Source organism: Ptychodera flava, chromosome 14 (assembly GCF_041260155.1).
Source record: "Ptychodera flava strain L36383 chromosome 14, AS_Pfla_20210202, whole genome shotgun sequence".
Classification (NCBI taxonomy): Eukaryota; Metazoa; Hemichordata; class Enteropneusta; family Ptychoderidae; genus Ptychodera; species Ptychodera flava.
The window spans coordinates 5,391,441-5,417,786 of NC_091941.1; the positions used below are offsets into that span (position 1 = coordinate 5,391,441).

General features: G+C 33.7%; 2 protein-coding genes across 5 annotated transcripts in view; both read left to right on the top strand.

Annotated features, from left to right (window-relative positions):
- Window positions 1–15,120, top strand: part of LOC139149058 (probable tubulin polyglutamylase ttll-15) — a 30,224-nt gene extending 15,104 nt beyond the window's left edge. For all 3 annotated transcript variants that reach the window (XM_070720581.1, XM_070720580.1, XM_070720579.1), the window contains exons 3-13: window positions 3,762–3,917; window positions 6,504–6,623; window positions 7,967–8,042; window positions 8,639–8,877; window positions 9,073–9,151; window positions 9,965–10,073; window positions 10,838–10,904; window positions 12,310–12,437; window positions 12,772–12,868; window positions 13,607–13,720; window positions 13,864–15,120. In XM_070720581.1, coding sequence (XP_070576682.1) covers window positions 3,762–3,917; window positions 6,504–6,623; window positions 7,967–8,042; window positions 8,639–8,877; window positions 9,073–9,151; window positions 9,965–10,073; window positions 10,838–10,904; window positions 12,310–12,437; window positions 12,772–12,868; window positions 13,607–13,720; window positions 13,864–13,983 — 1,305 coding nt within the window. In that variant the 3' untranslated portion in view covers window positions 13,984–15,120. The remainder of the gene's footprint in view (window positions 1–3,761; window positions 3,918–6,503; window positions 6,624–7,966; window positions 8,043–8,638; window positions 8,878–9,072; window positions 9,152–9,964; window positions 10,074–10,837; window positions 10,905–12,309; window positions 12,438–12,771; window positions 12,869–13,606; window positions 13,721–13,863) is intronic.
- Window positions 15,121–23,786: 8,666 nt separating this feature from the next.
- Window positions 23,787–26,346, top strand: part of LOC139149060 (annexin A7-like) — a 30,444-nt gene continuing 27,884 nt past the window's right edge. For both annotated transcript variants that reach the window (XM_070720582.1, XM_070720583.1), the window contains exon 1: window positions 23,787–24,293. In XM_070720582.1, the coding sequence (XP_070576683.1) occupies window positions 24,186–24,293 (108 nt within the window). In that variant the 5' untranslated portion in view covers window positions 23,787–24,185. The remainder of the gene's footprint in view (window positions 24,294–26,346) is intronic.

Sequence of the window (26,346 nt, forward strand, 5' to 3'; positions counted from 1 at the left end):
ATTTGTTTCTAGAATAAACACGACCTTTACTTTTTTAGTCTGTAAAATCCACAGGACAGCTGTGCATATTGAGAATTATAATTTGCACTACACCCAACACCCAACGCTGTATTTTTCTCAAAATCACTTTTTTTTTTTGCAAATATTCATTCAATTTTTATAATTAATTTATTAACCCAAGATTAAAATATTGGTTGGGTTCACATTTTAGTTGGTCGAACAGTTGTAAGTTGCATGATAAAGAAGTGTTAATTTACGCAAATGTATGCAAATCACCCGATTTCCTGGCTTCTCTTTTCTCCCAATTTCATGATTTCCAAAGAATTTAACTCCTCTCTGGATGGGTCAAATTTTCTGAAAATTTCACATTATGTTCTTTAAACACTATATAACAAAACAATATTTTATTTTGCAATTAAGTTCTTACATTTTGATTAAGAGGCATTTAAATTTTGCTTATGATGTATTTTATCACTTTTTTGAATGTCAGTCTTTCAATCCATGCCATTTAAGAATGAGGATAGAAAATGCAAAATAAACTAGTTATTTTTTCTACATATACTCTTGTTTCAAGTGAAATACTGCATTTCAGAAAATAGTATCAAGTTTTTGACTCAAATTAATTTTTATCATTAATACCAAAATTGAGGTTATTTACCCCAAATATACACCACTTTCATCCTTCAAGTAAACTATTGCTACCATCCTAAACTTAAGATTCTCTGCTTTTTGAAAATATATGGTAATGAGGGCGTTTCCTCGTCATCTTAGATGAGAAATATTCCTTTGGAAAAACTGGGGGGCAACGTGCAACTCCACCTTTAATAAATTTGAAGTTTAAAACTACAGCATTCAAATACAAGTGTAACAAACCGACCAGTTTACAATGAATAAAGTTTCAAATAAATATAAACCAGTATAAAGAATTGTTCTCACTGTTTTATTTGTCCATCCAGCTATCCTGATTCCAATTTTTTTTACACACCAGTATAAACCACAACACACCACTCACTCTGTGGAGCCTCTTTGCAAACTGTAGGGCACACAGGAAGCTTCAGTCAGTTTGTTCAATTCTATTTGCAGCTAATAAAATAAGAGTGCTCCTGAGATGACTTTGGTTGCACATAAAAATAAATTATTATTATTATTATTATATCTTTATTTCAGATTATAAAAATCCATAGCAAAACAACAATACATTTTAAAATATACGCTTACTCCAAATCCTCCACAGTCCACCCTGTGATAACACTGATAAAGATAAAACACTCACCACAACGGGTTACTTGAGAGGTGGAGTCTGCTCAGAAAACTAAATGATTTTTTCCGAAGGATTTCATCAAAAGTTAAAATCGAAAGATTGACAAACATTGCACTGTTACTCTGAATGAAAGAATGTTTAAAACCAGATAACTTACGAAAAACATGAGAGTAAGCTCGTCTAACTGCATTAAACGTACATAAAGAAAACGTACTCCACAAGTAAGAACAATAAGGGATATCACAAAAGACAGAAAATAAGTGACATTTAACAGAAAGAGACGCGAATTTAAAATCACGAATTATAGCATTGCCACGAACATAAAATTGCCGAGTCTGAGCCTGAATGTCCTCATTATCCCTAAGGTCACAAGTGATTAAGTGACCGAGGTATTTGTAAACACTGACATAATTAAGCATTTTACCATTAAGATAAATTGGAACTTGTCTAAGCTTACGAATACTTGGTTGAATTATCATACAAACTGTCTTTTGCTCATTGAAAAATATTGAATGATTGTCACCATAATGCCCACATATATCAACAAGCATCTGCTGGCCATAGGCTCCAGTAGAAATAATAACTAAGTCGTCAGCATAAATCAAATGATTCACCTTATAGTCACCAATAAGGCATCCATAGGGAAGTGTGGAGAGATTCTTACTGATATCATCCAAATAGACGGTGAAAAAGAAAGGTGACGTAATGCCGCCCTGTTTTACACCATTCTTTGAATGAAAAGATTCAGATAGTAACCCATTCCATCTCACAACAAAGTCTTGATACTTATACATATATGACAAAATCTTAATGAGATAAGGCTTAACACCTCTTTGCAATAGTTTAACATACAGAATATCATGACGAACATAGTCAAATGCTTTGGATGCATCCATAAAGGTGATGAAAACGGAGTATTGCAACGTTTATAGTAATTCAAAATTTCTTTCAAAACAAAAATTGACATATCAGTACCATGGTCTGGTTTAAACCCAAATTGGTGATCAGTGGTTGTTAAACATTCCATACAGCGATTTAACCAGACCCTTTCTAACAGTTTGGATATTGTTGTTGCAACAGCAACAGGACGATAGTTAGATTTGTCACAAATGTTGCCACCTGGATAAATGCACAAAAGAGGTATTTTAGTGTGTAGCAGCATATCTATAATCAGATTTTGTGTGCTGTTATTCAAACAAACAAATGTAATTATAAAGGATATACAGAAGATCTGTGGAATTCCAGCACTGGATATTGTTGACGTGTTCAAACAGCATTATTCTTTCCATTGCAATATTAATCTGAACATTTTTACCCCTATCATAATTTCAGAAATTGTCTATAAATTCATTCATAATGTGATGAATAATTTACAAAATTCTCCAATGCCAGCTGCCAAACATTCAATCTTCACATCTTGATAGATGGCATGCCAGTGTGTTAGTACGCTTGTAATCAAAGAAATGTTGATAGAACATCTTTACAGACCGCCGGTATCCATAGCTACGCATTTGCCGATGAACAATTAGTGCAAAATGAAAAAATTGTGGCAATGGACATTGTAAAGGGACCTTGGTTATTGATTGCTGTGAGAGTGCTGGCACACTGCCGTACATGTGTTCATTGCAAGGTAAAAGTTGGATGAAATATTCAGTGGTATACTTTGCCTGCATTGCATGGCGACTGCTGAAGAAGTCCAGTGACTGGACAAAGAAACAGTATGTCTCATAGTATAGAAAGAAAAAAGTCAATTGCCCATGAAGGAAGAAGTGAGAAAATAATTTTGGTAGCAAGTATAATTATTTGTAGCTTGCAAGGTTTGTCATGCACATACAGACGTTCTGATCAATTCATGGGTCTAAACAACCTATATTCAGCAAGTGGCAAATCTCTCTTGAAATTTTCACCATCAGTTAAGAAAGTGCTGCAAGATCTTTGATATCATTTTGCTTGATAACTTGTATGTGCTTCAAAAAATGTTTTAGATTGGTTATATTTTAAAATTTGTAGGATTTAAATCCTAACTATTGTAAAAGCACTGTTTTAATATGACGTACCTTGAAAAAAAGAAAATTTAACTTTTGCATAGACTTAGCAGGTGAATCAAGAATACATATCAGAGGTCACCTGACAAATTTTGAAGCTAATCACCTCAAATCTAGCAATATTTAAAATTCAAAGTGGCTGCAAGTAATTGTGCCTCTTTAGAAATTAACTCTTTAGGGAAAAATTATTTTTCAGTCTTCACAAAAAAGCAAGATAATGAGAAGGTAATTTTTTCTACCAATTAAAAAATGCACCACACAAACTATACTTAAGGCAAGAATTGTCAGCTATTGAGAGTTAGAAAAATTGTCATTGCAGCATATTATACCTCAGTATGTAATTTTAATGATAACAGCATGAAATAAAGATGACCCTGCAATAAATTATTTATCACAGGAGGGACACGTTCATCTGTAATGAATATTTTCTGGTATTTTTTTAATTCACATTTCAGATAGAGACTGGATATTTGAATCACGTTATCGCAGTGTTTGATCGGCTTGGCTTCCTGCGTGGTGACTCAGAGTCAGAGTGGGATGTGCTATGGGCACATGACTATCCGTTCGCTGAACTCTCCTCACATCTTATGCAACTGAAACCACACCAAAGAGTAAGTTATGAACAAGAAATTCACCAGAAAGTTAGATTTGAGTTACAATATGAGTTATACAGTTTTTCTTGGCTGGAATCCCTTCACACTTGATCAGTTTTATGGCTTTCTTGGAGAAACTGGGTACTAAGTTTTGGGGAATCCTGCCAAAATTGCAGAGAGGTCCCAGACAATGATTTAGATATCAATCTTTTGCAACACTGAGGATAACTAGAACTGCACTGATCAAATTTACTAATCAACATAATTCTAAAGGATTAAATTTTTATGAACTATAGGAGGGCCTCATAGAAAACCCAAATTGTGTTTATAAGATAGATTTTTTGACCTGTACTATTTTTACTGGAGATTTTTCTATAACTGGAGGTTTTTGATGAAGATGCACATTAAGTCTGTTACTTGATGCGTATAGTGCTATAGGTCCCCATGGTTACTTCTTTCTAAAACTTTTCAGCTTCCCATTGGCGATATCTCAGTTTCCATAGTAACGGCATGCTAAGATTCCCACAGCTCATTGCAACTCTACATTGACTTACAAATGAAAGCCGGGTAATACACATGAGCAGAGTAGCATTGTAGCGATATCAAAGGAAATGTAACGAACACTGACAACGATTCAGAAAAGAAGATATTTCAAGTAAAGGAATCCGTGCAAGTGTTTCCATCATCAATTTTATCCAATTTTCAAAGGAAGACTTTATACAATTGTAAAAGCTGTTTATCTTTGAAATATTAGAACTGTATCTCTGTTTCAATTTTTTAATGAAAATTTTGCGATTTTTCTCCTTCGGGAAATGTCATACAATCCTTTACAAAAGAACTTTCTGCATTGAATCTATATTAGTTATTATAAGTATTCAAATTAATTTTGTGTTTTAAATGTCATTGATTAGGAAGTTTTTCTCTAACGTCAATGTCCAATTACCGTGGAACTAAAGTCTCTTTAAGAGCATTTTTTCATCATATTGTAAAGTCCAAAGATGAGTATTAAATCTATTTTTGGCAGTAATGTCCATGAAATTTCATTTCTTCAATTATTTTCCTTTTTATGAGGAGATCATCCCCTTCATTTAATGTGGTGTCTTTGATAGGATTTTTCACCAATGACGTAGAGACAAACCATAGCTTGTATAATTTACTCGTCATGGAGAATATTTTACAAAACCATTGATGCAAAATCTACTCAGGCAAACTTCAGATATTTACAAGAAAAGCAAAATTTCATGTCACAAATTACATGTTGCCTGATTAGATGTAACAAGTATGTGTCAAAGGGGCAAGCTGTCATTAAAGTTATCTTAATTGTATTTATGGTACATATAGTGTCATTACTGGAAGTATTTTCCCAAGGACAATATTCATCAAAACAACGGCACGGCCTCTAGGGATGAACAATTCCCTATTTGAAAAGATCACCATGGACTAGATGTTAATGATTGCAATTCCATCTGTTTATGATCATTTCAGTTTTTTAAAAGGAAAAAAACAAATATCAAATTTTCTCAAAAGCATTTTTGATGGCCTCTGAACTCGCCTTTTTCAAGCCTTTTGATATACCAGTAAAGGTTCCAGCGTACCGTCATAGAGGTCAAATCACATAATTACAAATTGTCAGTGTAAAGACCCCATGGAAACAGTCTGGTCAATAATGCAGGTGATAAATGAAATGATTGACATGAAAACACATGGAATGATATTGCCACTTTGTAACTATGGTTACATGTTTTCCCATATTGATGCACTACTGTAATAGGAAAATGTTTGATATTCTGACATTCTGGGACATCAATCATTTCTGATCACTGCGTCTGAATAACCATGGATTGTATAAAAATCATAGGAAATCATCATAACATTTTTCTTGTGTCATCATACAATAGTATTGAGGTTAATATCCATTTTACTTCATATCTCCATTGGTATGTTAGTGGCAAAAATAATTTTGATTGTCAGCTGTAGATATTAAAATTCACTTGTATGTGTTCATCTTTCATATGTTTATTAAAACTGGTTGTATTCCAGATATATTTGAGGGAGACAAACTATAGTTTTGAGATTGATTGAGCAAATATGAAAATGCGTGTACTGAGAGAGTTAACTTGTATTCACTCGCAAATAAATCAGAATGTTTGGGAATCAAAAAAAGTACCGTCAAAAGTGTACAATGAATGCACTACACATTTCTGTCTTTGAAATCGAGTGTCCCTCTGCTATTGGGAGAAAAAAATATTCTACTTTGTAAATAGTCAAACAGCTCAGGTGACATGCCATCTATTTTTTTGTCATATAACTTTGGTATTTTACACTGTTCTGTAGTCTTTTAGACAAATTGGAAATGTCAATAAGAAATCTTCAGTAATATGTTTGTCAGGACACAAATTTTTCATTAAAATTATATATCATGTGTGCTGACAAACATATTGTTGAAGAATTCTTGTTTTGACATACCATAATCCATATGTTGCCAACATACTGGTATTTCTGTTGATTCAACTGTATGTGAAACAAAAAATCCTTGAGCATTCAATATGGTTGATTCATGTATGCATGTAGAGTAATTTATCTTGTATTTTATTTTGGCTGCAGATTAACCATTATCCTGGGATTGGTTACATCACAAATAAAGTATACCTGGCCACATCAAAACTGGATTACATCCCACTTGCATTTGAAATGCCCAATCAGAAAGAGGAATTTTTGAAAAAAGTAAGTCATTGGATGAGATGAGTTTTGTCCTCGTAGATTTCACCAATGAGATTGCAACTCCTTTTTGTAGATTTACAATCCGCAACAGAATATCAGTGATATATTTCTCCATCAATGATAGTAGAAATAATCATGTTTGTAAATCTTTGGAATTTGAACTGAGTTGTTAGAGCAGCTTTACAAATCTGATGGAATGTTGAATGATACTCTCAATGATCAACTACAATCCTAATGTCTGTATCTAAACATAGAAACGTGAAGGGCTAAACCTTAATGTTTGCTGTTTACGATATTTTCCCCCTGGCCTGATGAAAATTTTCTGGGCAAATGTTGTATAAATAATTGTGTCACATTTTCTATAGTGTGTGAATAACATTAATCTTGTAATCTGTCACATGTTGTAATTCAGTGTGACATATTACAGGAAAACTTTGCTTAATATTGTGGTGTATACTCCCTAAACGTTGCAAAATCAGCAAATTTTAATAGGAGTTTACATATATAATTTCATCTGATGATTTTTCTCAAAGTTTTGATACAAAATGCTTCTGAGTCTCAACTATGTGATGTCAGACAGGTTTTGTTATAAAATTATGTTTGAGCAGTACGGATAACATCTTTGTAATCTGATAACCAAATGTCATGTGTCCCACAGATGTTCAGAACATTAAAAACAAAGCTGTGTTTATTCGTCAATACAGGTCATGTTTTTTGAGATTCTCGATGTATTCTTGATAATTTAGGCAAAGGAGCTACTAAAGTGTCACATTACAGCAGCTTGCAGCCTTGAAATTCGAAGTTTTTGCAGGGTTTGCTAGTTCTATATTGATCAATACTTGCTACATGCTTCCCTGACATGAACACCCTGTTGCAATCTCACTCCACCTTTTAGTTGATGTACAATGAACTCTCACATTTCTTTAAACTTTACAATAATGATACTCAAGAAAAAAACCAACAGATTTACAGCGAGAGTGTTGTAAATTGAAGAGTGGTCATCACTTTAATAGAGAAATTTATTGTAAGCAAAAATTACGTGAATTTTGCGTGTTTTACAGTTTTGCATCAAAATTGTCGGAAACACATGACTAAACTACGCTGGTAATACAATAGTATAGATATGCTATTTCACTGCTGTTAGACGCACTAGTAATTGTGTATTTCTATTAATTAACCTTTCCTAAATTTGCTCAAATATATGTCCCAACCAGCTATAAACCTTTTAACCCTCTGTTGTTCATTTGATGTTTGATTGAAAGTAAACTCTGTAAAACAGCACATCAGAGAGCATCATTTATCTAGAGATGCAGTTGCCTTTATCATTATATTGCTTTCCATTACAGAGTAAAGACAATCCCGATATGCTGTGGGTACAAAAAAGCAATACTCACCGTGGTATCCATGTCAAAAAAATTGAAGGTAGGGGCTTATTCAAAATAGTTTTCTTGTTCTAATAAGTTATTTTCATGTAAAATGAAAAGTATAGGCGAGTTAAACTGGGTTAATACCTAATTTGTTCTCTTAATAAAGGGGCTTTATATACTGTCATGCAGCGACAAGAGCATTATGACTTCTAAATTATAATGTGCCCTACAGACGTAATCTTATTAGAAGTAGATTAAACCTCTTAGGCCTGACTTTTGATGGGTTTAAACCAAAGTTATTACTTGATTATTAAGTGAGCATGAGATGTTCAAAGAACAGTAAGATGTCATTTGTTTACAAACTTTTATCCACCTCCCACCTTCCCCTCCCCATCATATTGGTACTATCCTAATGTTCTTTATTTTCAAAATAGACCTTCACAAGTGAAAATGGAAGTAATGTGGTCACTGTCTGAAGTGTTTGCAGTATAATTCATACACATTCAGATTCACATAAACTGACTCGAAGTTTGCTCTAGGGCACTTATGAGATTTTCCATCCTTGGTAATGATATCACTAAAATCATGTAGTCTAGACCCTGGTTTACCAGATACTGCTGATGATTTCATTTAACTTTCTTTCACTTACAGATTTAGAGTTAAATACAGACAAAACCTTCATCCAAGAGTTCATACAGAAACCGTTCCTCATTGATGGTAGAAAATTTGACATAGGCATATATACAGTGATAGCATCAATTGATCCCCTGCGTCTGTACATCTATGAAGAAGAGACTCTCATACGATACTGTAGTAAAGATTACTACCCTGTCGATTTTGATGATGTTGACAAGTATGTAGTTGGAGATGATTACACACCAACATGGAAGGTCAGTTTACATGTATTCCCGATAAAAATTATGTTTTATAGTTTCTACATTCACTTAAATGCATCAATACTGATAAAACTCTGTCTCATGTAGAATTAATTGTAAAGACATAGAAACAAATTTTTACATTTACAGAGCAGTGTGCTTCTGTAATGAAAAACAAAAACTGATAAAGTGTGTTCCTTTGTTCCACAGATGCCTTCTTTACAATCCATTTATGAAGATATGAGTTACAGTCATAAAGAAACTTTGAACATCTTCATCAGACAACAAGGTACCATCAGTATCACTTACTATTTCTATACTTACCTATTATGCTATAAGGGCGTGCTCTCTCTTTCTCTCTCTCTCACTCTCTCTCTCTCTCTCTCTCTCTCTCTCTCTCTCTCTCTCTCTCTCTCTCTCATTTCACATTTTCATTCTCCCCTGCTCACCTATCCAGCAGTATAATTAATGTCAGTGCTGGCACCCCTAACATTTCCTTTATGTCTGATCATGGTCTCATCTTCACCATCTTCTTCTCATGGCCTTTCAAAAAACTCTGCATTGTTTTCAGCTAGGCTAGTGTCTGAGCCTTGAAGACAACTTACTCTTTCACATTATGTTTGAAATGATGACTCAGAATGATTGCTCTGAACTTTTAACAATATTGGCATGGTTTACAAGTGTTCCTTTTTTAAATAACTGTGTAAACTCCTCAATCTTATGCAATAATCTGTGTTAAATAATTATTTTCACATGGTAATTTCTGAAGTCACTTTGATAGGGATATTACTTAATTAAACAATCAGGTTATTGTTTTGAGTGGCACCCTCTGTCAAAATCAGAAGTTCTATTATGGTACTTGTAGGGGGCTGGACCCAATTACTGTTTCAATATTTTGTCACCCCTTCCCAAATTATATGTCTTACAGTTTCATGTACCAGTATTTCTTCTCTTTCTATGTCATAGATTTTATCAGGAAATATAAAAAATTAACAATATTATTGTAATTATAGATGCCATATGGGTAGCACAACCACACTACCCACAACCATATGCTGTTGTATTGTACAACTGACTACAATTTACTGTGCTTATTTTATAGGCAAGGATTCACAACACATATGGGATCAGATGTATGAGTCAATTACTCAAGTAGTGAGTCATTTTGAACCAAAGTTGGTGAGTTCTTCAAGCAAGTACAAATCTGTCAGGTATGCTTGTTTATACGGAACTGTCTGTCCGTTGTTTTGATGACCTATTTTTGTGTGATTGCTACTTCTCTTTAAAGTAACTATACCGTTAAAGTCATTTTATAAGACGCGTCTTTTATTATGATGTTGCAAATTTTGAACTCGAATTATTTCTCCAGAGAAGGGGTGCGACTTATAATATGTACTTTTTTGTTTTTTAAAGAGGTATACTCCTTCGTCAACCAGTAGGTTGAGAAACATGTGAAGTACGGTAATACAATTTTATGAAAACACAAGGAACAATAAAGTATCAACTTTTGATGAACATAGCCAACCTCAGTAGTGGCCGGTAGTGTGACAGATCTGCTGAAAAAGGGGTGCGACTTATAATGCATACATTCTCCATTTTCGATTTTTCATGGATTTCATCCTACACAAGTCAATCAAAGGAGGGTGCGACTTATAATGCAGATGCGTCTTATAAAATGACTTTAACGGATTGATATTTACCTCGGCCACTAAAGAGAATTTGGAAAGGGTTGGATATACAATGTTGTTATAGTCTACACTAAGATTCAATGGTCAACAATAATATACAACATCACTCTCACTGAATATAAGTCATTTCATAATGATTTTAGGGAAAAACAAGAAAGTGCATTTTTGCAATTTGAAAGGAAGTGGAAAGCATACTAAAATTTATGGAGTATTATCAGAGCCTCACAATATGTGAAATCCAAGATCTTATTTTGTATATTTTCTAAATGTTTATTTTTTGTCTTCAGGAATTTTATGGAGTTAGTTCGATTTGATTTTGTACTGGATGAAGATTTGAAAGTGTATTTAATGGAGGTAAGAAGTTCTGTTTCATTTCATGTTTCAGATTTGAAAGATAGAACAAAAAATGATACCTTAGGGAAGCAAAAACAGTGGCATTGTCCATATGTTTCATATCGAATATACTTCTGCTTGGAATCCATTGGAGTAAAACAATAAAAAAATCAATGCTCAGTTTGCTGGTTCCTCTCGCCATTTGTTAAATTATGAACAGATAATGATAAAAACCATTGTAACCAAGGCTGTGTCTGTCTTCAAGTCAACTCATTGTATCATTGTCTATGATGAATCATTGACGGTACAGGCAATTATATTTGGCATTTTGAGAGTTATTATTCAACTGTATATCAAGATACAGAATGCTGAAGTACATTTGTCTGGTAGCCAAGTCATGACGTCAATTCAAGGATTTTTTTTTGTTTTGAAGCCTAATCATTATAAAATCCATACATAGACAGCGTTCAAGCTGACTAAAATCAGAAGAGAAAGATATTACGGTAGTTGATAAACATATTCGCTGGTATATTAAAATACAGTGTATGCACATAGCAGGCCGTAGGATTCCCCCGTTAATCACTTTACCTTAAAAACAAATGTTCTGATATGCAGGTCATCCAATTGACCAATTGCAGAGCATGTAACATATGTGCACAAGACAGCAACCTCTTCAAACATATTACGTAGAAATAGTATTATCGTCGCCTACTGGAAACAAATATTTTTGTATGAAAGTGAAGTTGTACATGTTTTTCTGCTCACTAAATGTAACATGCTGAAACATCAGCTGATACTTTGATTCCTTTTGATCACAGACTCTTCTTTTATGTACAGGAATTTTTTGTAATTAGGTTTCCAAATTCAGTTATGTAGGTTATGTGTAGAAATATTGTAGGACTGTGTGGCTCTGATGAATGTACAAATCAGCTTGATTTCTGATGTTGCACAGAAGTTACTTATTTTTTTGCAAGGGATAACCACTTTGTACCTTTGAGAGTATTGCTGCAACATGAAGCCGCCCTACGGAAGTATTTTCTAAATATAAGGACTTTCATTCACTTGCCAACACTAAAATGTACACAAGATATACACAAGCTGTGTTTACAAGATAATTACAGGGTGGATTTTTTTACATGCCTTAGGCTGTTGATTGAAAAAGGTTATGCTGTAATTGTTAACATGACTAAAACTGGAATGATAATATCAGTCAAAATAATTGTAATTCTATATTTGATAGATACGCCTTTCCTGTATGGCAAAAGATGAAATATTTTTGTGGAATTAACTTATTTTCTGTACTTCTACTAATCTGGTTCTAGCCAAAGTTTATCTCACATCTTTTAAAAAAAATATTGTATGCACTTTGAGAATTATTGTACTTACAGACCTGTGGTGTTATTGCAAATTTTTTATCCCTTTGAAGGTCAATATGTCACCAAATTTATCTTCAAAACACACCGGTCCAAACAAACTGATGTATGAACAAGTTATCTATAACTACTTGAATTTAGTGGGAGCTGCAAGACCGGTGCCCACCAGTGTGAAATATAGGTTAGATTTCTTTGCTTTCTTGAAAAGTAAAAGATTTCCATCAAAATCATGTGTTTCTATGGCAGCAAATGCATGTAATCAAGAACAGAAATGTCTTTATTCAGGATCTCAAAAGTCACATGGGAGGTCAAGGGTCACTGCGTTAGAAATGGATTTTCATGATTATGTTTTAAATTTAGCTATTATAGACAAAAGTCCGTTGTCACAACGACCTCAACTACAATTTTCTTGATCTTTGAAACAACCTTTTCTTTATTTAAATGAACGTTTCACTGGAGCCTCTAGATTTTAGTGATTTTGATTATTTTATGATTTTATCTTGATTAATTGACAGCACTGAGGATGAAAAGGATATGCTAGTGAGTGATCGAGACATCAAAGTCTCTGGAGATATCTGTGTCAGTGACAAATGCACAATGTGCCATGACCAGGTAAAGCGCCCTCATTGATCTTTCAGCTATATTGATTTTCTTTTGTTTAAAAGTGATGACTCCATCATACTGTACTCACTAGACTGGAAGATACACAGCTGGAGGCAGCCCTTCTTTATTTTTCAATGAAAAAGCAAATAAAGGAATGCCCTTGAGCAATGATTCTTCTTATCTACATATGCTATGTCAAAATTTTGTAAAGGGAAGAAAGAAGGCTGACAGGCGTTTGTGTGGGAAGTGTGATTACACCACAATGATGATAGAAGATAATTGAAAGTTGGCATTATACCAACTAAAGTGAGCTCAAAGATCCTCTCACAAAGTACATAAGTACCTAGTCCGGGCAGTTCCAGATCAAAGCCTACTGAGAAAGAAACTTCTTATGACATTAGAATGCTCAGGCACGGATTGTCCTGTAAAGATGTGTTTTCCCAAAGGCTTAAGGTTTAAGGTTTACAGAGACATCATAGCCAGTGGAAAGGTACTGGTCTCACCATTAAGGTTGGTGATCAGCAGAGTAGTTGACTAGATATTTGAGGATGGCAAGTTCAAGACTCTAGCATCATGTTTTGCCCTTGAGCAAGGTCATTACTTCTCATTGCTCGATAGGATGATTGATGATGAATTGGCTTCTTTCTCATGATAGAGTAAATGAAAAGGTTAACAGGCATGTCTAAATAAAATTCACCACATGGCATGTACCTCTCTCCCATGATGGTTTCATGTGTTCATTTATAGGAGTGTAGAATTTGCGACAAGTGCCTCTCAGCTGATCAGAAAGCTTTTTTGAAGCAAGGCTTCTTGGAACATGTCAACAGCCGAAGCATGAAGAGACTGTACCCGCCAGCCATGGTAAGTTTTAAAAAGCGTGTTTATTGTTTTCACTTGTTAAGTAAGTTGAAGTTTGAATCTGTTCCAGGATATTGTGCTTCTTACTCTGAAGTTATGCACTTGAATTTATTCTAACACTCTTTCATGTGTTCATTTCCTTTCAGAGTCAGGAGGAAGCTCTTGGTTATGACATCTCCAAAGACGCAAAATTAAGTGTAAATAACCAACTTAGTATGTTATGGTTCAGAGAGAAGTGCATCTTGGACATCAGGTGGTGTTCATGAGAAGATGTGTTGAAGAGTTTGTGCAGAAAATATTTTCAAGTACACACAACAATTCAATACTCACACACTTTTCCTCATGATAAGTGTGCCTTCTGATTCCATAGCTGACACTCTCCCAGTTCTTCTTGATGTGGAAAAAAAATCGTGACATGGATTGATACAGGAGTCCTGAAGAAATTTTTGAGAATCTTGAAATCAATCCAGCTGATAACTGTCAAATCTGTGTGAGAGGATTTGCTCATCTAAATACCATCAAGCATTCAAACTTTGTGAAACTCAAACTCTAAGCTGATTGTCTTATTGATAACAGCCTAGTATATACACTGTGTGCTACAGATCTTGGGTTTTGAACAGGATGGTATTGCTAATTGGCATATTAGAAGATTTCAGTGTTTACAGCTTCAAGTTTGTTCATTGTTTATTTTGGTTTGTCTTCATGACATGACATTGGCAAACACCAAGAAATAGAAATTTAAGTGCCTGCAATAGTATGAGATGATACAGAAGTTGTTGATCAATACAGAACAGACTGATCTTTTATTTCCTCTGTTCTTTTATTCTGTCATGGCTTGCAGTTTATCTCCCGATGGTTTTCCAAAACTCAACAAATTATGTAATTATTGTACAAGGATTCATAGATGAAGTCATTTACAAGTATTTCTGTACCATCAGAGCCATCATCATTGCAATATATTAGGGTCACAGCTTACAGTGCTCTGCATATCCTGAAACAGAAAAGGAAAACATTTTCTAAGCATCTCAGAATTAGGTAGTGATTTGAGCAGTGATTTTAGATTTAGTGATATTCTCACACTGAGTAGGTGTAGGAAAATCTGGAAACATACAAGTGTACATGTAACAGCATATAACTGTAGTTGTATATTCAACTCAGGGAAAAGACTTCACAAGTTTCCTAACAATTGTACATGTAGTTCATCCTATCATAACGCAACTCAGTGAGCTATTTTAATTACAGTCAATTACCATCATGCTGACATGACAAGCACGACATTCATTTGGAACCCTGGCATTGTTCTTCTGATCCTCGTCAAACTCGTATCCTCCCAAAGAAATCCAGAATTTCCTTCAAAGTAAAATTAAGGTGGAATATGAACTGAGCATTCAGTTTTCAACACAGGTTTTTCTGTGTGTCGTTTTTAGCTACTATAGACTATAGTCTATAGAAGCTATTGGGATGGGTATCCGTCCGGCGTCCGTCGTCAGTCTGTATGTATGTATGTATGTATGTATGTATGTATGTCCGTTTGTGAGGCGTCCGTCCACTCAAATATCTTGAGAACCGCAGTACTTACTGATTTGATATTTGTTGTGTAGATGAAAAATACGATTTTGAGAGACTATTTTTTTTAAGTTTTTGATATTGTTGAAAATAGGCAAATTAATGCCAAAAAAGGTGTTTTTGGTAAAAAATCTTCTTCTTCATAACCGCTGGTCAGACAGCTTTGTTATTTGGTATACAGGTCCCTAGGGGTAACCCAACTTAGACTTGTTCAAATTGTGATGAAATATGCAAATCTGTATTTTTAAGGAATTTTTTTGTCATTTTTGGTCAAAATTTGACTTACATTGTATGTAATTCTTGTACTGTATAAACCCTATCAATTCACCCAGAAAAAAATAATTAATATGATTTTAAATAATTGAATTAATTAGGAAATCATCAAACCAAAATAATTTTAGTGTAGAATTATCAGAAAGTTCAACTTTTTTTGACAGTTCATAGTGAAATGCTTACCATCTTGAGGATTAAAACATGTAAAGGCAACTTTCCTGAATCCCAACTTTGACATATTCTGAACCGTCATTTATTGTGCCCTGTATGTTATCTAAAAGAAATTGCTCAAAATAGTCAATAGAGATAGAGATAGAGATAGAGAAAGTTCTAATTTCCATTTATGGTTGACTTGGTAAGGATAAAATAAAATTACTTTTTGAGGAAAAAAATAGAGTGGTCAATTAAAAGAGTGGTCAAAGTGATAGGGTTTTTATAGTAAAGCTGGGCTGTATAAAGATTCCTCATGTGCTATTTATAGCAATTATGCAATCTGTGTAAACAGTGCAATGAAAGTGTAACATGATTCCTTATAATGCTTTTGATGACCTTGAACTTCTTAAGTTTCAAACCTTTGTCTCTTCAGTGTGCTTTCTCTGAGTATGTACAGTCTCAACTTATTAAACAGAACTCACAATGTTAATCAAAGATATCCACCTTCTTCATCAATACATGTGTCACAAAAGGTTATTCTCTACATAACTCAACAGAGCTCTGTCAACTGTTGAGTTGCTTGTTCTTTCAAAACCGCTGGTCAGACAGCTTTAATATTTAGTTTACTTGTCCGTAGGATGACCTTAGTGAGATAATTTCATACAGTAAGGAAATACTTAATTTTGTATCCATGTCTATAGTAGCTTCAGGGACTTTGGCCCTATGTTTTTAATTAAAAGATTTACATTTGAACTCAAATATCATTATTAATGCAAAATGCAGAGCATTAACTTTTTTTCAATGTATTATATCAGAAGTGGAGTGTTTTTGTCACTTCCCCTAGCCATAATATTCTGACCTTGCGAAAGACAAGATGTGTTTATAATGTTAAATTGTGCAACCCTTGAGAAATCTTGTACAGCATTTTTGATGAAGCATTTTCCACCACTAAGATGCTCATTGGAGCCAGTTGCCTAAAGAAGTTACCACAAAAGGTCCACTGTGCTAGTCTAATGAACTTGGGGTATAAATTTTTTGTAACTCCATGGAAAACATTCCTCATATATATATTTTTTGTTATGTTTTAGTTCAAAAGTGTAATTTTAGCATGATAGAAGGGAAAGAATGATAATCAGGAATTTTCTTTATCTTTTGATGTCGTGAGATCGGCAAATATGTAATTAATACAAGTTATCAAGCACAGAAATAATTGAACTGTGACAGAGTCCAGCAAACCATTTATTTAAGTTAAAAATTAGTGACAAAATGAACCTTAGACTGCATATATCCACCATCAATGTGAATGAAGCACCATATACATGACTGTAAAATGAGTAGATCCTGTTTTTTGAAAAAGATAAATTTATTCCAACAAAGTGGCAAATAAAACAAATCTTCTTATATGTGAATTTGTCCAGGGAACAGACAGAATGACAAGCAACTTGTCTGAAAAGATTGGTCAGGTAGGACAACCTTTTTTTTTTTTTTTTTTTTTTTTTTTTTTTTGAAAAAGATAAATTTATTTCAACATAGTCACAAATAAAACAAATCTACATAACTGTGAATGCATTAAAATTACAATGCGTCTTGTTTGAAAAAACAAACAAACAAATAATTAGCTGCTTAATTACAAAGATCATCATATGAATGCATTCAGGATGCATTTTTCTCCTTCAAGTCTTACAAGGCTTGAAAACTGTGATAAAATCCTGAGTTTTGAAATACAATGTAGGACAACCTTCATGTGCAGAATCGGTCAAAGCGCCCCCAACGGTGAAATATTTAAAACTTGTTTCATTTTTGTGAAATTGTGCCTCCATGATTTGAAAATTAGTCACTAATTATATAAATGTGAAAGATTTAATATGTTTTTGTGTCTTTTGTTTAGATTTCATATGAATTCAGCCAAGCATTAAATTTTTAAGTTGTTCCAAACAGTTACAGCTTTTAAAGCAAACATTGCCATTGAGGCCAGACAAGAGGAGGTGTAATAGAGGCAACAAGGAAATTTTGTCTCATGAATTTTAATTATTTAATGATAACGAATGTTGAGTAAACATATCCCTGGAGAACATCAATATTGTTTTTGATGAATTTGTTCACAAGAGAACACAGTTACTGATACGAAGTGAATACTCAATGAGATAAGTATCTGCAACATTTTATGTTTTTATTGATGTTTTTGTTTTATATGGTATATGGCAACATTGATATTGATGTAGACAGTGTTTACAAACGGTGAATGCTTAGCAGTTAAATATGAAATACACTCTTTGGCGTAAGAACAAGAAAAGTACAGAATAAAAGTACTGAAAAGTAAGCATACAATGGTTGTTCCTGACAGTTGAGCCCTTTGTTTTAACTTTTTTATTTTACTTTGGCTTGATGTTTAGCCTTGTTTAGGTCTAATATTTCTTGACCACAATTATCAGAGTCTGTCATAAAATGACATCATACAATCAATGGTTGCTGAGGATGAGCCTGAATAAAAATTCTCTGAAATAAAGCAATGCGGAAGTATTTACCGCTCTTTTACAAAATTTCAAAAATGATTTTCAATTGGCAAAATCAGCAATTCTAAGGAACAATATATGTATTCCGTCTAGCCTACCGTCAATTTTGTCAGAATGACTATTGCTTTTAGACCAAGTACTTTATAATTAAGAGATACTGTCATGCAAACAAGACCAAAGATACTTGTACCATATTTGTTCTCAAATTTTGCATTGTCAACTGTAACATAAAGTATTTTGCAGCCTGGACATGGATGGTAATTTTTTTGTGTCTGCCCTGTGTTTAGTGTTTCACTGAGTAGGCTGATTTTTTCAGTTGTAAAGTTTATCAACATTGAATTTGAAGATTAAAAATATTTTGTTACATTTATTATCCATGTCTAGTTTGATTTTTGCTGTGATTACTCATATATGGTATCTGTCGGAGACAGATATTTGGATTCTAAAACTTTTGCAATTCTTTTCTGGTCTACCACTTTGTTGAGGCTCATTTTAAAGCTCTTGATATAAGAAAAATTTTTACCTTCTTAGTTTTTCGAAAATTGAAAGTTTTATTTTTTTCCATAGAGTTAACATGGGAATGGTTACCATTTTGAATTTCAGATATATCGGTAAATCTTAGGTAACTTGTATCATCACTACCAAAATTTGCACAGTGACCTCGATTCTTATTCTTTATTTTGAAAGAGAATAGTTAAAAGATTCCTTAAGGAAAGTTTTGAGCAAAAGTTTAAGTCTCTCACTTTCAAGGCACATACTACCTTAAGTGTATATTTATTTATTTATCTATCTATTTGGAAATCTTAGGGGATCAAGTTGCATTCATAAGTTCCTAAAAAATCTCTAAAAAATTGAAAAGGCATAAAGGTGAACAAAAAATCTAACAGCAAAAATATATATGTTATCATTGTGCCAGTATTTAGGTAAACTTTCCTGAATTTCAAGAAATCTAGAATGTCCAATTTTTATATAGTTAACCACACCACATGGTTTATTTTACCTAAATTATTGCCCAGAGTATGTTATTTATAATTTTCACACCCTTGCAAGAATAATTTTTGACAGATTTGGAATGCAAGAGATATACATTACAGATGTATCTCTGGTAGTGATATCCCATTATTTTGATATTTCTTGATCTGAGAACACTTTCCCCTTATCAATATTTTGTTTGACATATATTTTCGGAAACATAACCTTTTAAATAATGTAAATATGTTGGACAATGTTGAGTCCTACATCCACTTTCAGAGAATTATTCAGAGAATGCAAGAAAGAAAAATTCAGAACTGTCCTACTGACATAAAATCATCTTTTTGTTGGTGAAATAATGAAGATTAAGGGTTGTGACTCATGGAATATGGTCAAAGTCTAAAGTCAAAGACAAAAAAGAAAGACCTAGTTTTGCTGTCCGAACTATAGATTTCTATTTGTAAATACCATGTCTATAGTTTGAGCAGGCCTTCCTGAAATCTTGCTTCCATGCCTTACAAATGTTTTTGTACTAATTTCCAACATGCATTCAGCACAAGGTTTGAAAATATGTTTCTAACAAGCATATTGTGAAAGGTCCACAAGACTAGTTATGATATTGTATGGGTGTTGTCTTGTCCAATGAATCCCCCCTTAGAGAACAACAATCCCCCCTTAGAGAACAACAAAACACACAAATAGTATGAATCCCCCCTTAGAGAACAACAAAACATACAAATAATATGAATCCCCCCTTAGAGAACAACAAAACATACAAATAATATGAATCCCCCCTTACAGAACAACAAAACATACAAATAATATGAATCCCCCCTTAGAGAACAACAAAACATACAAATAATATGAATCCCCCCTTACAGAACAACAAAACATACAAATAATATGAATCCCCCCTTACAGAACAACAATACATACAATAATATGAATCCCCCCTTACAGAACAACAAACATACAAATAATATGAAGCCCCCCTTACAGAACAACAAAACATACAAATAATATGAATCCCCCCTTAGAGAACAACAATACATACAAATAATATGAATCCCCCCTTAGAGAACAACAAAACATACAAATAATATGAATCCCCCCTTAGAGAACAACAATACATACAAATAATATGAATCCCCCCTTAGAGAACAACAATACATACAAAAATATAATCCCCCTTACAGAACAACAAAACATACAAATAATATGAATCCCCCCTTAGAGAACAACAAAACATACAAATAATATGAATCCCCCCTTAGAGAACAACAAAACATACAAATAATATGAATCCCCCCTTAGAGAACAACAAAACATACAAATAATATGAATCCCCCTTAGAGAACAACAATACATACAAATAATATGAATCCCCCCTTAGAGAACAACAAAACATACAAATAATATGAATCCCCCCTTAGAGAACAACAAAACATACAAATAATATGAATCCCCCCTTACAGAACAACAAAACATACAAATAATATGAATCCCCCTTACAGAACAACAAAACATACAAATAATATGAATCCCCCTTACAGAACAACAAAAACATACAAATAATATGAATCCCCCCTTACAGAACAACAAAACATACAAATAATATGAATCCCCCCTTACAGAACAACAATACATACAAATAATATGAATTAATCCCCCCTTAGAGAACAACAATACATACAAATAATATGAATCCCCCCTTAGAGAACAACAATACATACAAATAATATGAATCCCCCCTTAGAGAACAACAATACATACAAATAATATGAATTAATCCCCCCTTAGAGAACAACAATACATACAAATAATATGAATCCCCCCTTAGAGAACAACAATACATACAAATAATATGAATCCCCCCTTAGAGAACAACAATACATACAAATAATATGAATATCCCCCCTTAGAGAACAACAATACATACAAATAATATGAATCCCCCCTTAGAGAACAACAATACATACAAATAATATGAATCCCCCCTTAGAGAACAACAATACATACAAATAATATGAATCCCCCCTTAGAGAACAACAAAACATACAAATAATATGAATCCCCCCTTAGAGAACAACAATACATACAAATAATATGAATCCCCGCTTAGAGAACAACAAAACATACAAATAATATGAATCCCCCCTTAGAGAACAACAATACATACAAATAATATGAATCCCCCCTTAGAGAACAACAATACATACAAATAATATGAATCCCCCCTTAGAGAACAACAAAACATACAAATAATATGAATTAATCCCCCCTTAGAGAACAACAAAACATACAAATAATATCAATCCCCCCTTAGAGAACAACAAAACATACAAATAGTATGAATCCCCCCTTAGAGAACAACAAAACATACAAATAATATGAATCCCCCCTTAGAGAACAACAAAACATACAAATAATATGAATCCCCCCTTAGAGAACAACAAAACATACAAATAATATGAATCCCCCCTTAGAGAACAACAAAACATACAAATAATATGAATCCCCCCTTACAGAACAACAAAACATACAAATAATATGAATCCCCCCTTACAGAACAACAAAACATACAAATAATATGAATCCCCCCTTAGAGAACAACAAAACATACAAATAATATGAATCCCCCCTTAGAGAACAACAATACATACAAATAATATGAATCCCCCCTTAGAGAACAACAAAACATACAAATAATATGAATCCCCCCTTAGAGAACAACAAAACATACAAATAATATGAATTAATCCCCCCTTAGAGAACAACAAAACATACAAATTATATGAATCCCCCTTAGAGAACAACAAAACACACAAATAATATGAATCCCCCCTTAGAGAACAAAAAAACATACAAATAATATGAATCCCCCCTTAGAGAACAACAATACATACAAATAATATGAATCCCCCCTTAGAGAACAACAAAACACACAAATAATATGAATCCCCCCCTTAGAGAACAACAAAACATACAAATAATATGAATCCCCCCTTAGAGAACAACAAAACATACAAATAATATGAATCTCCCCTAGAGAACAAAAAAACATACAAATTATATGAATCCCCCCTTAGAGAACAACAAAACACACAAATAATATGAATCCCCCCTTAGAGAACAACAAAACACACAAATAATATGAATCCCCCCTTAGAGAACAACAAAACACACAAATAATATGAATCCCCCCTTAGAGAACAACAAAACATACAAATTATATGAATCCCCCCTTAGAGAACAACAAAACATACAAATTATATGAATCCCCCCTTAGAGAACAACAAAACACACAAATAATATGAATCCCCCCTTAGAGAACAACAAACCATACAAATAATATGAATCCCCCCTTAGAGAACAACAAAACATACAAATAATATGAATCCCCCCTTAGAGAACAACAAAACATACAAATAATATGAATCCCCCCTTAGAGAACAACAAACACACAAATAATATGAATCCCCCCTTAGAGAACAACAAAACCATACAAATAATATGAATCCCCCCTTAGAGAACAACAAAACATACAAATAATATGAATCCCCCTTAGAGAACAACAAAACATACAAATAATATGAATCCCCCCTTAGAGAACAACAAAACATACAAATAATATGAATCCCCCCTTAGAGAACAACAAAACATACAAATAATATGAATCCCCCCTTAGAATACAACAAAACATACAAATAATATGAATCCCCCCTTAGAGAACAACAAAACATACAAATAATATGAAAATATAAATAGCAAAAGTTAGATTTGTTTTTTCCTCAGAAGTTGTGTAAAATGTCAAATTTTGAAATTCTGACAAATTAATTTTTATCTCCTCTTTCACCAATGTGGATCTCATCAAGTAGGATATTGTATTGTCATCTACTAGCTTTTGGTAAAAAGTGCCTGAATTTGCTTGTCCGGTTGCTTTTAAATCGATTTATTGGTTTCTACGGATGATGGTCATCCTGATATGTTCATATTATTTTTATGTGGTTTTTACCATAAAGTTTTTCAAAGTTATGTATGCCATATCTACTGTTGGAAGCTTTTTTGCCGATAAACCGCTTGTTCAATAACACCGAAGTTATTTTTTTTAAAGGCATTTCTGGCAATCCCTGGGATCACCTTTGTTCTGGTCTGTAAGAGTATTATGGAGGTGTGATAGCTTTTTGTTTTCCATTGAAATTATAATCTTGTTGGTAAATTTTCTGATGAGACAATCTGGCACCAACGAATTACACTTCTTTTCTAACATTACCAAACGTACAACATTACATGGTCAATATTTATCTGTTTCTGCCTATTATACAATGGCAGATAGCATCAGATTATAAGTTCACAGTAGCCCTACTTTGATCATGGATGTAAAAACAGGCTTTGATTTGCAGTGTCGCTTGTTTAATTACATAATCAAATTTATTGGATCATGCTAACTCAATGATGACCTCTAGAACCTGTATTACCATCGATGTAAAATTTATATCCTTTCAAAAAGATGACATAATTATTTTATATGCACATTTACGCGTCTCGCGTGATATAATAAAAAAGAATAAGGCGTTGTTATTTTGGTCTTTGAATACGACGATAGTGTCAGTACCGTAGTTGGAGAAGCCCATAGCCCAATGTTTGCTAGCGGTTGCCGTAACCATAGAGCTTTGTTCGGAGTGCTATTCAGTGAACAGTAACCGCGCCGCAGTGAATCGTGCGTCACGGCTACCCTATCGATTAGTTTTGAAGTCTGGAATATAACCTCCACATGACAAAACCGAGCAGACCATTTGTGTGTAGCCATGGGCTTAGATTTAATATGATCTGAAACCGGGTTAATTTTACGGGGATTGAAGCTTCTTGAGGGAGTGTTTGTTTAACTGGCGAGACGCTTGCCTGTTGGCCAAGATACATTGATTGAAGAAGGCTTCCAGCAGCACGTACCGTTTTCTCTGTTGTGAACTGTTCAACAAACACATCCACCTATGAGTTCAACAGAGAAGATGCCTCGACCGCCTAACACCTTTGCGACTGGAAACAAACTCTTGCAGAAAAGATGGGACCAGCGAGCATACAGGCAACATGTTCAGAAGGTGAGAAATTTGATTATTAACGGGCGTTTTATACACACTTCTCTGCTTCGCTTGCATAAATACAAATCAGCTGGTCCTCAGTATATATGAGGACAACATTGGTCGATATTCTCATATGTGCACTCTAGGAAGTTGTTTCCAGTTTGGTGTTCCTAAAAACAACACCTCTCAGCGTAAAAACTTGAGAGTTTATCAAAGTTTTGGCTCAAACACGTCAACCAGGGTATTCGACACACAGCGGGGTGGCTTGAAGCTTGCGCCAGAAGACGCTGTAGATATAATATAAACTGGAAGCGAGGCAGCCATATACTTCATGAGTTGAATATCTTTGTCAGATCCGAGCACTTTGTATCGCGCGTAGGTTTCCTTCCGTGTGGTTTCGAATCAAGTCGTTCTGACAGTTATATGCGACGGGCATTCTCTGGTATCTTCCAGGGTGTTAAACACGCATTAACACATAGTGGATATGTAACTGGCGACATCGCCTCATTTCGTTGTATCGTAACTGTTTAGCACGTCCGCGTCTGTATCACGCCTAATCTCAGATAAGATCTGAACCAAACAGTCAGACGTGACAATTTCGGCATTTTCCAAGATTTTAGACAACCAACATAAGTTTGATCAATCTTGAATTTGAACTGCGATATTAACATATGATTAAAAAATCGGATGTAATACCCTCGAAAAATCGGATAATTCGGATTTAATACCAAAATCAACATTCAGAATTCTTGTCATAAGTGCAACACTTCTGTCTTGGAACAAACATTAATTAACACATTATTTGAAGTACCTTCAACTATCTTTTCATGGAGTACCTTTACATTAACAAATTATGTTCTATGTTTCAGAGGAGAAGGCAACTTAAAAGTTCACTTTTGGCATTACCCCGATAATTTGTTTTATCATTTAAAATGGTGAAAATTCAGTGATGATATTAAAGTTGTAACAATTTGACAAAAGCAACAATCTGAGTGACCTACACTTGACCAAACTAAATTTCTGTTAACTAGAACTCCATGAATCACCCATCTGCATTCAACCTAAATGTATTTTACATGTAATAGTTGGCCAATAGAAAGATTTATTAGGACAGAGGTAACATTTTAACCACTTCATGTAACTTCTGACAGTAATGTATTTTTTTTCCTTCTTGAAACGACTCGAATAAAAGCATTATAAATACAAAAAAAATGTATTTTAATGAACATTGAGAAAAATATATGGTCCAAAGTGTAATCTGTTTGTTATACAATTTTTTTTCTGTCCTGAATTTCTAGACCTCATAATGCTATAAGTGCCTGTTTAAAATTTATGTCTATTGTACATAAAATATTTAAACATTCCCACTACTTAAACTTCAGTGCATTTTCAGTTTCCTGTTTCCCAAGACGGAAAGAGAAATGTCTCTGCCATGTTCAGTAATATCTTCTGAGTCTACGCATTTTACTTTGTCAGAAAGAAAATTAATGTTGTAATCTAAATTATGCCAAAATGCATGAAAATACCATAATATAGGACATGGAACAAGGCTAATCAAATACAATTTGTGTGGTATTCTCCCAACAGCCATCACCAGGTGAATTCTTTGCTAAATAAGAGCATGTCAGGTTTTGTACCAAACTTTCTCCACTTTGTTTACAACTCAATTACCAACACATTTATTCACCAGCAATACACTCCAAACATGCCACAACTAATGTTTGAGAATGTAAGGGTTAAGTTGTCTGTAGAGATGAGTTTGACAGATACTAGGTTACTAGTAAGTGCTGTTTTATGCATTAATACATTGTACAACAATGGAGTCCAGTACTATGGGATCTACCCAATTAGGAATCTACTGAAAAGATAGCAACTGGCACAACTGTTCATCAACTGTATCTGCACCGATTAACCATAAATCACCTGGAAAAATACACTTGCTGACTTTCTTTGTAGAAGTCAGACAAATACAGACTAAAACACCCTAAAATTTATTATATTTTTAATATTGCTTTTTAACGGTAATTTAAGACTTTTTCTTTTCTAAGATTTAAAAGAAAGCAGTTTTGTT